The sequence below is a fragment of the Tympanuchus pallidicinctus genome, unplaced genomic scaffold (assembly GCF_026119805.1).
Source record: "Tympanuchus pallidicinctus isolate F22 unplaced genomic scaffold, pur_lepc_1.0 scaffold11, whole genome shotgun sequence".
In the NCBI taxonomy this organism is placed as follows: Eukaryota; Metazoa; Chordata; class Aves; order Galliformes; family Phasianidae; genus Tympanuchus; species Tympanuchus pallidicinctus.
In genome coordinates, this window is record NW_026294627.1 from 6084479 (window position 1) to 6100121 (window position 15643).

Sequence of the window (15643 nt, forward strand, 5' to 3'; positions counted from 1 at the left end):
CACAGGCATGGGAGAGACAGAGTGTTTGGGGGTTTTAATTAACAATAAAAGGCAAACTTGCCTTTTTGCAGGTTGAGAGAGATGCATGTGTTTAAAGGGAAGTTACAATGAAAATGAAAATGTTCCTGGCTTGAACCACTTAAAGACATGTTCCAAAAGAGATAAACACCTACAGCGGTTAAATTATTGTGTGTCATTTAGGAGTAAAGTATTGAAAATGTAAAAGAAGCACTGGAATATCTTCTCTATCCCGGACCAAAACAGCAAAACAGACCTTTTAGTGAGCAGCTGTGGCTAGAAATAGCACAGTACCTACTCTCATAGCAGAAATACACCATCTTTATCTTACAGAGTAGTTGGAGAATAAGAAGAGGACAAACAAAGCCCATACTTCAGACATTTCCAAAAAAGTTCTGCTTCATACATAACAACAATCCCTGTGACCTTAAGGTAAAATGGAGTTTTGCTTGATTTATGGGCTTCCTAGTCCCTATGAAATTACCAGGTAAAACAGCTAGAAGTAGAATGTCCAGATGCCTCTCTACAGAGGTCATGCAGCTTCCACAGAATCATGCAATTACAGAATGGCTTTTGCTGGAATGGAACTTTCTTTACAAGGAGAGTAGTTAGGCCCTGGAACGGGCTGCCCAGGGAGGTTGTGGATGCCCCGTCCTTGGACGTGTTCAAGCCAGGTTGGACGGGGTCCTGGGCAACCTGATCTGAATGTGTATGTTTGGTGGCCCTGCTAGGCAGGGGGGTTGGAACTACATGATCCTTGAGGTCCCTTCCAACCCGGGTGATTCTGTGAACTCAAAGTTTACCCAGCTCCAACCCCATGCTGTGGGCTAGTTGCCAACCAGCAGCTCAGGCTGCCCAGGGCTCCATCCAACCTGGCATTGAGCACCTCCAGGGATGGGACATTCAAAACCTATCTGGACTACCTGTTCCAATACCTTGCCACCCTCTCGGTGGCAAAAAAACATCCCCCTGCCATCATATTTAAACCTCATCTCTAAATTTTAAAACTCTACCTCCTTGTCCAATCATTACCTACCCTTTCACTGCAGCTATGTGGTGTTCAGCATTCTTCTTTGTGGTGCTGCTTCTATTGATGTCCAATTTGAAACAATGCCTTACTTTGAAACAATAATAGAATATATTTTGTAGGCTAGAGCTGATTCACAATAGTCTACACGAAATGTTTTTTATTTCATTGGGTGATGAATAGCTTTACTCTGCTCAGTAATATATTTTGGTGAAAATACATTCCAACACTCAGTCACAGCTTGCCTGAGCTTTTTTTTTTTTTTAATTTTTTTTTTAAATTTTATTTTATTGAAGAGCACCCCATGCAAAAAGTCATTTAGGACTGTAACAGATGTATTGCTTTATTTAGGCAAAAACAGTGTTGTTATCTGTCATCTTGAAGCTGATGTGAAAGCTCTGAATGGAGCCTTGGTATTATCTGTTTGACAATGATTTGATGCAATACTACACTGATATAAATTAGTGTCAAGAACAAAAAGGCTAATGATAGGGGCTCCTCTCTACACTGTTGATTTAAATAACATCTTTCTTTAAAACTCAACAGTGACTCACTCTCTCTTAAATAAAACCCCACTGTGCTATTTAAATAATACCATGTAGCTCTACTGCATATTTCCTTTGATTCTGAGTACTTCAGTGTTTACTTGAAAAACCTATCAAAACAAGATTGTGAACACTGTACTGAATAATACCATGAAACATATTACTGTGTGCAATTTTTTAAAAATATTCTATTTTTTATTGTTCTACTTTCTCATGCTCTACAGTGAGCAGAGGTGAGGCTGAAAGTGGTTTTCTGTTTGTTTGTTTGTTTGTTTTTTTGTTCTTGGAGATGATATCAGATACAGGTAAATTCCTGAGCAGCATTTTAAATTTCTTCAGTATGTTCTAGGACTCTGTTTCATTTTCTTTCATGCAACTAAAGAGACACTGATTAGAGAATTTCTCATAATTGATGGAATCAGCTTGATGTTGGATTCCCAAACCCTTCAGGCACATACTGGCTAAGCACTGTTAAGTTCATAGGCACCATCACAGTTTAACTGGCTTAGGCATTTTGCTGCAGCTTTAAGTGTTGATGAGTAATGCTGGCAGCATGAAAGCTTTTCTCCTAGTGTCAGATAAAACACTCTAGTTTTTTCACATCTGGGTAAATATGCCAGTATATCAGCTTTGTGCTGCTTTCTTCATTCTTACACAAATGCATCTGATGCTCTCAATGCTATTTTCAATGCTACTGAAAAAGAAGTCACTATCAATAATCTATTATGTTTTACTAATACATCTCTACTGCAGGTATATTCTACACATAGAGACAAAGAAATGAAACAGAGTCCTCAAAAAGAAGAAAATATATCTTGTCTGTAAGACACTCCATACTCTTCAGAATAAAAAAAAATATTTTAGAGCAATTTTTTTTTTTTTTTTTTTTTTTTTTTAACTGAGCCATAACACACGACAACAAATCTTTCCCAAGTCCAAGATCCATTATCTGTAATTTCTCCTTGCCAGGAAAAATATTGTGAGATGGCAAGTGAGTTCTGAAACCAAAATGAGGGCAGATAAGAATGATCTAAAAGAGAAAGAATGTTATCCTGTTGAGGACACTATGAAGAATGCCTCTTTTACAGCCCAGAAGTGGTTGCAGGTCTCCTAGCTTCAACATTTCAGGTCACACAAACAGACAGAGTTTGTAGAGAGGTACATTTCAGGTAACCATCACATAAGCTGATACAGGATTTATTATTTTGAAACATCATCTTACTCTTCACCTGAAAATGAACTGAAAGATAATGCTATTTACAGATATAAGATACCTGGTAAAAAACCCATCAATTTATGTATCAATTAAAAATCACTGAAAGAGAATCACGAGAAATAAACTGGCAGAAACAAATAATCATTTTGACATAACCTGCCCTCTGTTTTTTATTACTAAAATTCTCCCTTGAATCAAAACTTTGGATCATAGAGAAATTGAACTACAAATTGCCACTGTTCCATGTAAACTTCAGTGTGAATAACGACACATCAAGAAATACTCATATTATCAATCATGAAATCCATATGTTTCAGTGAGGAGGGAAATACGACTGTCACTTCTGGGCGAGGCATGCAGAGCTGAGGAATGATAAGATTTCTTTTCTGCATTTATACAGGCAGAATTCCATGTTTATGCTAATAATTAAATAACCCAAAATCACCCTCATCACCAACATATCAAAAGTGTAAGAGATCAAAAGATGTAAATGAACCACTGACTTGGATGCGCTCCTGCACAGTCTGTCTATGAGTCTGGACTGTATTTCCACTTTATAGTTTTCCTTTCCCCTTGGTGTTCACTGACTGTAATTTTTATATAATGAACATACAAGCTGTCATCATGATCAACTGAATTCAGGTATTTTTGTGGGAAGAAACAAAGAAATAGCTCACAAGGAGGTATCTGGTTGATGGCAGGAAGAGTAGCAATCGTGGGGCCTATGAGCAACTGACTTTTAGGAAGATGAATAGAGAAAAAGATATCAAGATAGGTAAAGAAGAGAAGATAGATAAGGACAAGGAGAAAGAAGGCAGGGAGAGATAACAGAAGAAAGGAAAATCAGGTAATAGAAAAGACATAACAGAAGAATCACAAGACAAATCCTCAGATGCCTGAGTGGCCACTCGTGATGCCACATGTGTTGGCTACTCCACCTTGATTTTGTAGCATTAGCAGCCACTCAGTTACCCTCCTGCTGTGACTAGAGAAAAAATACAGTGACTGTGCAATTCATTCAAGTGAAAGAACTTGCAAATGAGTGCATTAAGGACAAGGTAATTAGTAATATTTCTTGTTCTTGCTTTCTCCCTGCTAAGATCTTACTTCCCTCCCTGCAAGAAGTGGACAGTTTACACAGCCAATACTTCCATCTCTGAGATTGTTTGTCCATTGCGCTGTGTCCCGCTTTTGCACAACATTTTGACTAAATCAGACCTGTAGCTGTTGTAGATGTGGGAAAGAGGACTTCTCCTCTCCCAGCGGTGAGGCAAAGGGAATTAATATATCTCCCTCTGTCCTTTCATTATTAGCATTATCACTGAACCTTGGAAAAACACAGTAACTTCCCCACACTCACACATTAGCAGACTTTACCTAAGTGTTTCACCAGATGATCCCCTTCTTTTCCACAGGTTCACCAGGCTGCTTGAGCGGCTTGCAGCCGAAGATGACTTCCCATCCCCTACGTGCATGCGGACCACAGTCGATGTGGTGAATGCGCTGCGTACATTCCTTTCAGGCTTAGCAAGGATGATGTAGACCTTGGGCACAAACATACAACCAAGGGCCACCGTGGCACTCAGACTCACTGAGAAACACATGGTGATTATCTTGTAGTTGCTTCCAAAATATATTGGCACAAAAGCCAGCCAAATGATGCAGGTGGTATACATTGTAAAGGCAATATACTTTGCTTCATTGAAATTAGCTGGGACATTTCTTGTCTTAAATGCATAAAAGGTGCAACTCAAAATTAATAATCCATTGTATCCAAGGGGGGTTACAACACCCAAGTTGGTGGTGTTACAAATCAAGTAGACCTCTCGGATGCTTGGGTAATCATGCATTATATCAGGTGGCTCCATTATAAAGAGGGCAACAATTATGCCTAATTGTATACATATCAAGATAAATGCAATAACAAGTTGGGCACAGGCACTCATGAATCTAGGTTTCTTTGTACAAATTTTCTTCTTGCTGCCAGCCAGGATTCTTGCAATGCGGTTGGTTTTAGTTACTAAAGCAGAATAACTCATAGCTGGGGAGAGACCGATGCCAATTCGTTGAAGATAGCAGTAAATCTGTTGAGGTTTTGCGATGAGACAGAAAGTGCACAAGTAACCCAAGCAGATGCCAGCTAGAATGATGTAACAAAGTTCTCGGCTGGAAGATTTGACCACTGGAGTATCACGATACATTATGAATATAGCTGTAACAAACAAGGTTGCCAGCAGACCCAGGCACGCAAAAACAACTGCTGCAATTGGTTCAGGATCACCCCATCTGAGATACTGGACTGGGATGAGGTCACAACCTACAGGGAACAACAACAACAAAAAAAAGTAAGTTGAAGTATGTAGGAATTACATTCTTTAATGATAATTTCATAGATTTTTCTCTTTCATGAAGTTGCTGTTACCATCAATGTAGGCTAGTATTATTGGTATAATGGCATACTAAATATTTTTCAGGGACAGCTTATCTCAATAACAGTTTATCTGTTTGGAGTGTAACAATCTAACACTATGACTGAAAAAATGTTCAAACGCATTAAGAAGTCACCTTGCATCACAGTGAAATTTACCCTTTATTATTATTATTATTTTTTAATTTAGTAATTTAAGGAAAAATTTCATAATCAAGTTGCATTGCCTTGATGTGAAATGCTCAAAAGTTGTCTGTCCTTTAAGGAGCAGGCATCAATGATATACTAACATACACTAATTATGAAGTATATTGGTACTTAATGACTATGCAGATACTCTAGCCATCAAGGAAAAAAAAGTACTTCTTCCTCATACAGAATAATTTTTTTCCAGCAAGACTTTTCTGGGGTTAATGATGCAGATTATATGTACTTTGGGATGTCCCACAGTACTCATTTCCATATCTGTCATTCACACTTTTAAGATGTTTGAGGAATTAATCTCTCATCTAGTTCACAAAATCAAACTAATAACAATAAATTAGAGTCAAAGCTGAATTAAACACGTGCAGCCCCTTCAAAGGATGTTAGTTTTTTCAGTTTATGTATGGGTTTAATAAGTTATGCTTTGTACCCATCTGTTAATGGTTTATGGGCTGGTTCTGCCCAGCTCTGTGACTAGCGGGGCAAAGGGACCCAGGGAACCACTCCTAGGGAAGGGAAAAAGGAAAAAAAAGAAAAGAGAGAGGGGCCTGAAAACAAAAAAGCGGCAATGATTTGAGGATAAACAAACTAATTTACTAAATAAGGTATCAAAATGCAAGATAACTCACTATAATACAAAACAATACAATATAATTAGAGTTGAAGCTAATAAATCAAATAAACGAGAGTATCTGAAAGCCAAAGGTTTTTCGTTCCACAGAGTGCTTGACTAACTAGTTAGCTTGACTAATCTTTATTACAAATAAAAAATGACCTCAAAATTTAGGACTGTTGGAATCAAATTGCTTTTTGGCTGGGCCAGACATAAAAATGTCAGCCTGCCTCAGGGTACAGGGTGGCAAAAGAATTTTACCCCTTATGGATGGAGTGCTGGGTATTCACAGCTGTATTTTCAGTAATAAGGGCAATTTAGACAAGACACTGTTTGATGAGGACCTGGATGCTGAGCAATTCAAATTAGTAAAGGAGCCTGGGATCCCAATATCTTGATGATCAGTGGGAAAAGCAGGCATCTGTTTTTTGTGGAAATTCTACATGTAAGATGTTTAGTCTTTTCCTTTATTTTCAGTGGAGCTTAAGTATTTTGAAATATCTCATTGACATTCTTAATAACAAAAAACCTTTCCATGCTAATAATCTTGGTTAATATTAGATTTAGATCCCTTCTCCTCCCAGTATTTCTATATTATGTATTTCTAAACAATACTGTAAAAAAATACATAAGTATCTACAATATGATATTATAATAAATATGTTGTCTAGCAAAAGTATGAGGCAGATAGTTGTGTATTCCTGCAGAAAAATCAGCAGAATTAGGGTAACAAAATGTTTTACATATCCGCAGTTAAAGGATACATCGCTTTGGAGTAACAGAGTTTTGCCCTTGATAATTAAACAAAGATTAATTGGCCATTTGTATTTTAACTGCTTTGGTATGATAAGCTTTCTGTTGCAATAATAAAATTATTGCCATGTCTTAACGTAACAAAGACATTTAGATCTTCACAAAATACTCACGTGAGCATTAATTAACTCCTTTTGGTTTTAAAGGGTTTTCTTATTCAGACTGAGGGAGACAAGGTATTTCATTCTGACTTCATCAAGATTAATGTAGCATGCAAATGACATCATTAAAATCATTCTATACCACTAAGAGTGGCAGAAGAAGGGTGAATAGCAGAAAGCACTCTCCGGGGTAAGCAGATATCCCTCCCGACATGAGTTCTTCCCAAAGAAGTTTTCTGGGCTTGTTTAGCTTGGAAAAGAGAAGGAGCTGGGGAGGCCTCGTTGCATCCTTCCAGTACTTGAAGGGAGCTTACACACATGAGGGGTTACCGACTTTTTACACAGTCTGGTATCAATAGTACAAGGGGGAATAGCTTTAAACTAAAAGAGGGCAGATTAACATTAACAGAGTCAGGAATAAATTTTTTACTCAGGGCATGGTGAGGCCCTGACACAGGCTGCCCAGAGAAGCCGTGAATGCTTCATCCCTGAGGTGCTCAAGGCCAGGTTGGATGGGATCTTGGGCAGCCTGAGCTGGTGGGGGGCAACCTGCCCATGGCAGGGGGGTTGGAACTGGGTGGGCTTTAAGGTCCCCTCCAACCCACGCCGTTCTATGATTCTATGATTTCATCAAATGTAATGAATATTTTGGAGAAACCATTTGTTACCAGCCTCTATTACTTCTGCATCTTGGACTGGAATTTTCTGATGTTCTTACCTGACTGCTAGCCTTTATCTGCAGACAATGATATAGAGGCTGATCGGTGCACAGTTTCTAACATTACAACAGAGGCCAAACATTTCTTGCTGGTTTAAAACTATTTCATGCCTTTCTTGCTTTATTACCCTTTTACATTCTCTTAATAAAATACCTGAGAAAAGAGTTGAAACTTGTGCCATTTTTATTCTCTGTAACTGAGTGTACTTTGCAAGGGGAATGCTAAGCTGTGCAATTATTTATTCTTCAATTAAGATTTAAGGACTGGATATTCTTCATAAAGCAAATGATTGGTGAGGCTTTCATTTCACAGTTTTGCAGATAATGGTTTCTGACAATGACACTTTGCAGAAAGAGATGATCAAATCAAGTAAAAGAAATATGGGAAAATGGCACAGTCACTGTACAGTCAGTTTGATGGCTATTATTATACCAAGGCAAATGCTGAAAATTCTAATAAAAGAATATTTCCCATCCCATAAATAACTGTGTGCTCAATGGTGATTTGGACAAAATCCCATCCCGTCTTACACTTCATCAACATCTTCAAGCACCTGGAAAGTCTTCTCTCCTCACAGGCTCAGAAACTCCAACTGAAATAGAGTCAGAAGGCCCAATCCTGTCTTCCCTGCAGTGGGCTGAGGCAATCTTTGTCTGGTGGAAAGGCTGTTAGGAGCAATGCCAGTGTCCAATCTGGAGCAGGTATAGAGTTGTACTCTGTGCTCAAAAGTGTGCTGCTTCTGGGACCAGTAAAATTGACATAAAACAATCTCTATGTTTCTCTGGCCAGAGACATAAACTGTGGGAGCTAAGTACTAAATATACGTGTAAATAGCAAGACAGATATAAAATATCAGAGTCCCATTCAACATGCCAGGGAAGAGATTTCTGTGAGGAGCACTAAAAAAAAAATATCACCAACAAATTACAGATGAGGGTATCTGAGGATTTCCTGGGATAGAAAATAGATCTGATATTCTGTAATATCCACCTCTCTAAGGATGGGCTAAATGGTTCTACAAATGAGATGAGAGCTCTTGAAGATTTGACCCTTGCCACGGGTCTATGAGTAGCCTCTGCTCCCTCTCCTGAAGTAAACTTGCCACTTCTGATCTTTCATATTGCTTTAAAATTAGTTAGTCTGGATAAGAGTTCACAGATATGAAGCATTCTGTTATCATTCTTATTTTCAGGGGATTTAATCATGACACTGTCTTAATTTGTTATTACAGCCTTGGTGCCTAAGAGAGCTTACTATACCTTCATTATCTGTAAAACTGAAAATCTCCTTCATGACAGGCAATATGGAACACATAATTAAACTAGCTCCAAAGGTAAACATGACAGATTAAGGGTTGTAAATAGGATGCAGTCAGCAAAGTGAAGGGAATTCAGGGAAATCCCGTAAGTCAACATCATGAACAGAAGTTCATTATCGGTCCGTATGAAGAGTAAAACTGACAGAAAGTCACTGCTGTTTTTGTAAATTCTAAATATTTTTGTGGAGTGAGGCAGTTAGGCACCCCTTAAAAAAAGATGTACTTTTCATCTTTTTTTTTTTTTTTAATCTCTGTCATAGATAGCAGTTCAATTGTCATGTCTAAACAACAATCTACTGACTTAGAATCATAGACTTGTATGAGTTGTAAGAGACCTTTAAAGGTCATCTAGTCCAACTCTACTGAAAAGAACAGGAACATCTACAGCTAGATAAGGTTTCTCCAAACCCTGTCCTGCCTGACCTTGAGTGTCTACAGGGACAAGGCACCCACCATCATCTCTCTGGGCAACCTGCTGCAATTCACAACTACTTAGTTGTGAAAGAGAATCTCAACATGGGACTTACCACACATGATTGAATGTGTATTGCTGCCATGTTGTTAGATATTCTATATGAATATTCCTGAGTTTCCCCTGTGCCATAATTTCAAGAAATGGTAGAAGGGAAATCTTGATTAATGATCCAGGTTTTCACATACGGAGAGCTGAGAGACAGGAATTGATTCAGAACCAAAATCCTAGTGAATCTGGCAGGAAAATCTTCATAATATTGTTTTTTTTTTTTTTTTTTTTTTTTGAAGAGGGGAAAGAAAACCCAAACTGTTGCCTGAACTGTCAAGACAAGCGTGAGAAATACACTATTCAAAGTCCTGGGTGAAAATCAGCCCTGCTGATGTCCATGTGGAATATGTGCCTTTGAAATGAGAGAGCACATCTGTAACATTTCAGTACTAAGGTCTGGTACCTTTCAATGTGGTAATCTGAACTATTAATATCAACAGTTCTTTCTCTTGTTCCAGGGAAATCTTTCATAGTCACAGCAATAGGAAGGCATGTGGAAGCAACCACCTGTTTAATTATCATCTGCAGCAACTTCCAGGCTGGCACATTTACTGAAACCATCCACGAGGGTGGGTTTGCACTGATAATGGGCACAGCTGAGAACTGATTTCTTCTGCTTCTTCTACAGGGCTGGAGCAGGGACCTATCACATCATATCCTAAACTGCAGCAGCAGAGGCTTCTGTATAGCAGGAGGTGAAGTTCCAAGTAACTCAAGAACACTGATTTAGCTGTGAACTGCAGTAAAAGGCAAGGCCACGAGTCTTAGAATAGTTCATTAAAGTTACTGTATGACCAAATGGGGAATGGTTCCTAAATTAAACAAATGTGCAGAATGATCAGAACAATTGATGAACTGTAGGAGTTGAGTCCATCTATATGTCAACTCTGATGTTTTGACTTGAGTTTCACCAAAATGAATACAAGCTCCATGTTTTAAATGTAGTGTTTTTAATGCAGAAATCCTGGTCATAATATTGTCACCTGAACATTTAACTCACTGTTATCTGCTTTTTCCAAAAGGCAGATGTGAGAAGGACATATGGAAATGGCTACCTTTCATTTGGCATAAAAAGGAAAGGAAAAGGAAGTGCTCTTTTCCTGTGAAATTAGGGTGAAAAAATCAGATTTCATTTTAGTTGGTGCACATCTACAATGATGATAACAACTTCACAAAAATTATGCCCTTCTTTTAACCTGTCTGAATTACAGCCTTGGAATTTATGATAAAAGTAGGATCTTAATATTTCAGCAGCAAAATCAATGTCAGCATGGGCTAAATTCTGTTCTGCCTCATGCTCACAACTGTCAGGCAATTACTAAAATTACCAAAGGTTTCAACTTCATTATGAATTGCGATAGAAGAAAGGCATTTTATGGCAACAATCAGTTACTGCTAGATATTTCAGGCACAGATATGAATAACTTTTTTTCATTAAGGATCCAGATGAATGAGATATTCAATTTTCAGAACCCTACATTACATCAATGGGCAGCGAACAGGAAGAACCAGCATCACCCCTATGCTGAGTCCCAACTGGGCTGTACCAGATCATGCCCAGGGCTCCTTGCACCACCTGTTTTCTGCTGATCTCACTGACAACGTGAGCAATGTCCTCAAGATAAGGGAGGCATTCATTTTCATTTCTCAGGGAGAAATCCTGAACAAGCAGAGCTTGTTGGTGAAGCCTTTTTCCTCCAGCTACAGGAGGTATTATGATCAGAGGCTCTCATTTTGCTTCAACCACCCTGACAAGTGCAGGAAAAGCATCATGTTGAGCTGCAGGCGATCCAGGAGGCTCCTGGAATGTACTGAGGATCCCCTCCCGAGCCAGGCAGTAGATGGCCCCACCAAGGGGGATGCAATACTTGATCTGTTGCTGACCAACGCCAGTGAACTGATTGATTACATCAGCACTGGAGGCTGCCTGGGCTGTAGGCTGTAGTGACCATGCAGTAGTGGAATTTACACCCTTGAGGGATACTGGACAGATAGAGTAAAAGTCAGGATGTTAAATCTTAGGAAAGCCAAATTCCAGCTCTTCAGGGAGTTAATCAACAAACCCCTTGGGGAAACCATCCTCAAATGAAAGAGAGCAGAGAAGGGATGGCAGATCTCAAAGGAAGCTTTTCCTGGGGCACAAGATCTCTCCATCCACAGGTAAAGGAAGTCAAGAAAGGAAGACAAGAAACTCAAATGATCTTGTGATTCTATGAATCCATAGGAGTACAAGCTTGGGCTCAGGAAGGAGCAGGCTGATAACAGAACACAGCACCAGTATGGTCAGCATGTTGAAGTGTTTTGTCATGTAGAGGTGGAATGCACTTTTTTTTCCCCCCAGTTCTCACCATTGAAGTGCTGTTTGGATACTCCTGTTCCTATCTAGCATTTTCAAACATGAAGATCATAAATCTGCTATACTGGGTATACTGCACCTTATTAGGTGAAGGAATTTTTGTAACTATAGCAAAAATGTCTATTTCTGATGTTTAGCCTTATCATGAGTGACAAAGAAAACTTCAAGAACCGTAAAGTATTTCACCTCCTATGTTCATCGGAATCTAATCAAGAAAATCAAATAACCAGCATAGTTGGAGTACACAAGGAGTGATGAAAATGTCAGTGTAGCCTGAAGATAATGCAAAAGTCACTTAATTAATGTCATCTGCTTTCTTTGATATCCCCGACATTACCAGAACCATTTCTGTTGTTGTTTTCTATTGTCCCTGAATCACAGAAAGAAAGAATAATTGTCTCCCCCTCAAAAATGTCCTGGGGATCACCAGATCAAGATGTTCCTACAGCCACTCACAAACTTTTGCATTGCTGAGCAAAACTTGTTCAGTTTTCCCAAGGTATCCTTCCTGAATGCAGACGATCATGCCCTCAAAGTCAGTGGATTCCAGAACTAAAAAGCATTTCTCAGCCTACTGAAAAATCAGTTGCATCAGGATTTGGACCAAAAAAGGTAAGAGTTTCTTTATTCATATCTAAACACACCTGGAATCCATTTCTCTTCCTCCCACTGTGAATGTAGCACCATTAAGTGTTTTAAGGAACAGTGGAGGTGTAAGCATATCATTCTGGACTTCAAATCATGCATTTCTTCTGCTCTAATTGAGTATGGCTCAGTCACACTGAGTGCTGTGTGAAGTGGTTGTGTCACATACACACATTACTAACAGAGTGTTAGGAAGGAGATCTACAGTACATAAGTAGACCAGTTGACACTAGCCCAGGAGAAAGATTTGGACCTGGAGTGCTTTTGGGGATAGTACACATGGACTGGGGAAAAAGAAAAGAGAATTAGTAGGTTTGCATTCTAGGTACAGTTTGGTCCCTGGGGAAAGTTCTGTGCACAAGCAATGAAAATAAAATTTGTAAGGAATAAGATATTAGCGACTAAACATTGTTTTCCTAGCCTCAGTTTTTCTAGATAGATATATTTTCCAGTAACTGACTTAATCAAGAGAAATTCTTCCTCCCACTCATTTTTCCCTTTGGACTTACTAAGCCTTACTGTACTTGAGATCTCACAGCTCTTTATCTTTTATGAGAATAATGGTTTCCTACACACATTGCATCTCTTCTGTCTGCTCTCCTCCTGCAGCTGAATTCTCATATTGGTGATTTTCATTCAGGTGGCTGAAAAACAAGACTGAACTTTTTTTTTTATAAGCAGCATCTCAGCCATTATATCTTTTATATATTGAAGTTTGTGGCCCAAATTGATACCGGCCATTGTGTATAAGAAAACTGAAGTGATGTTTTGTTGTATGAGCCAAGAAAGGATTTAAAAAAAATGTTTTTATCTAAGTTCGGACCTCTGGCAGACAGTGAGGTGCAGCTTCACATTGAAAGCCTTTCCTTCTGCATGGCTGATAAATTTACTGACTCAAAAACCAGAGGCTCAGAAGCAGAACTCTCACATAAAAGTGACCATGCAAGGAAGACTTATTCCAGTGAGCTTTTATGTGTGGCCTTGAGGAGCTGACATTACCTAAGATATGGCTTTATCTTGCAGCAAAGAGACACAGTCTGCTGCAGTATCAGATGTAGGGACATCTCAAGGAGATTGGTGTGTGCTTTGAAAAGTTAATGAGAAGTTTGCTCACCAGAATTCAAAATGCACTTCTCTCTCCTCACATTTACTTCATATTTATTACTAAACTTACACTGCAAACAAAGTCAGATCAAGAGGTGATTTCTTTACAAGTTGCAAAAGTTGGGTCTATAAATACAATCAGAAAAACATACAGCTTAATATATCATATAGATAAGTTGGGAATAAACTTTTTAAAATCTGTTTTTGATACAAGGCTAAATAAGACCAGATCCAATCATCATGTGAATAGTTAAGTTAGATTGGAAACATAGGGCCATATAGCTATGATGATAGGGATCCTGTTACCAGGAATGCGTGCTGTATCAGCAGTGTTCATAGAGACTGAGGTAGGGTTCAGTTACCCAATGCTCTGCTGAATCTGTGCCCAGCTAAGAAGAAACAGCTAGATCTCCTAAAAATGATTGCTTTGTATTGATGTCCACTGATGTTTAACGTGTGCCTATCAGATTTCATTGCCATGCAACATAAAATGCATGTCTAAAGACTGTATATCAATGAATGCACAGATGTTACAGTTATGAGATATACCAGAGAGCTTGACTACATAGTTATTACACCAAACCAGAAAAGATAGGATGCTTACCTGTATCCTAGGCTCACTTATGAAACCCCAGTAGAGTGGATCTCCTAAAAAGATACCCTGTGGAAGTCAGCTCTTAAATGAGTCTAGGAGAGGTGGAACCAGGCTCCACCCCTTCTGGCAGCACAGCTGAATTGCCTTCACCTGTGCTCCTGTGGCTGGTTCATTGCTTGCCTCAGGTGATCAATCAGAGGCTCAGGCCGTGATTCAGCATACAAAAGACAAACGAAATGTTTTCAAAATATAATGGTACGTGTATTACATGAAGCAGTTGGTTTGACTGGAAGAACAACTTTCCTTTGAAATGCCCAGAGTTAGGTGGAAAAGCATTGACCCAACCCACTCTTGTTCTTCCATCTTGAGGGCAAAGTAATACCTTGAGAGGATACATGCTACCACAAGCCCAGATTGATACCTGGCTGTGGGTCCTGAGTGTCCTGGAGAGCCAACACAAAGCCCCAGGTGCCAGAGCCATGCTGGAGGCTGCCTGCTCCACTTTGCCTTACATATAGCACATAAAGTCTATTTCCTTCCCTCCCCTTTCCTTCAAATTCTCCAACATGATGGGCAGTTATAAGCACCATTGTTTCAAAAAAGCATCCTCTATTGACCAGATGAGGCACTTAGAGCAATTTCCCTTCTAGCCTCATTGTAGCAGCTGTTATTCCAGCTGATCTACTTTGGGTAAAAATTCATGTGCTAGCTGAAACAAATGTGTGATCTGGGAACTGCTGCATTTCAGAGGAATTTGTTTGAAGAGTTGGCCATTTGCACCAGTTGACTTTCACAAGTTGATCAGCCTGGTGCAGCAGCCTGGTCCCTGCAGTGGGGTCAACATATGGCCAAGGCAGGATGTAAATTTGAGTTTATACTCAAAACTGTGTACTGTGTGCTGAAAGAAGGAATCAAACAGATCAAGTTCTCTTCTTCCTTTCTCCATTCCCATGACATGAGAATGCTTTTCCTGATGTGAGAGGGGTTTTCTGACTGATTGCTGTGTGCTCAGGAAGGCAGTGCCGGAGGTTCAGGACTAGAGTAGAGTTTACAAATCTAATTTGCTGCTGTTTCAGTTTTATCACTTAAAAGTTTTCTTCAGAAGTTTAATATTTGGCATTTTCTGATAAATACCCTATCAATTTCATAGTTAAATAATTTTAAAATTATTATTTATAGTAATTAGTATTCTTATATCATGTATATCATTGTTACCACAATGTAACATCCCTTACAAGGGAAAAATTTTGATTAACCTTATTTACAGAAATCTATCTAAAGGCCAAACACTGTCTGACACTCTTCCAATTACATAAATTCACCCAGCAAATTGTTTTTCCTTATGTCTTCCTTCTCTTTAATCTCACTCATTTCTCACTTCATCCATAGGAATTATATGTAAACTGAGTCTGTGAACT

General features: G+C 39.0%; 1 protein-coding gene across 3 annotated transcripts in view; it reads right to left on the bottom strand.

Moving 5' to 3' along the window:
* GRM5 (glutamate metabotropic receptor 5) overlaps positions 1-15643 on the bottom strand; it is a 242780-nt gene that overhangs the window by 24686 nt on the left and 202451 nt on the right. For all 3 annotated transcript variants that reach the window (XM_052669479.1, XM_052669497.1, XM_052669488.1), the window contains one exon: positions 4184-5123. In XM_052669479.1, the coding sequence (XP_052525439.1) occupies positions 4184-5123 (940 nt within the window). The remainder of the gene's footprint in view (positions 1-4183; positions 5124-15643) is intronic.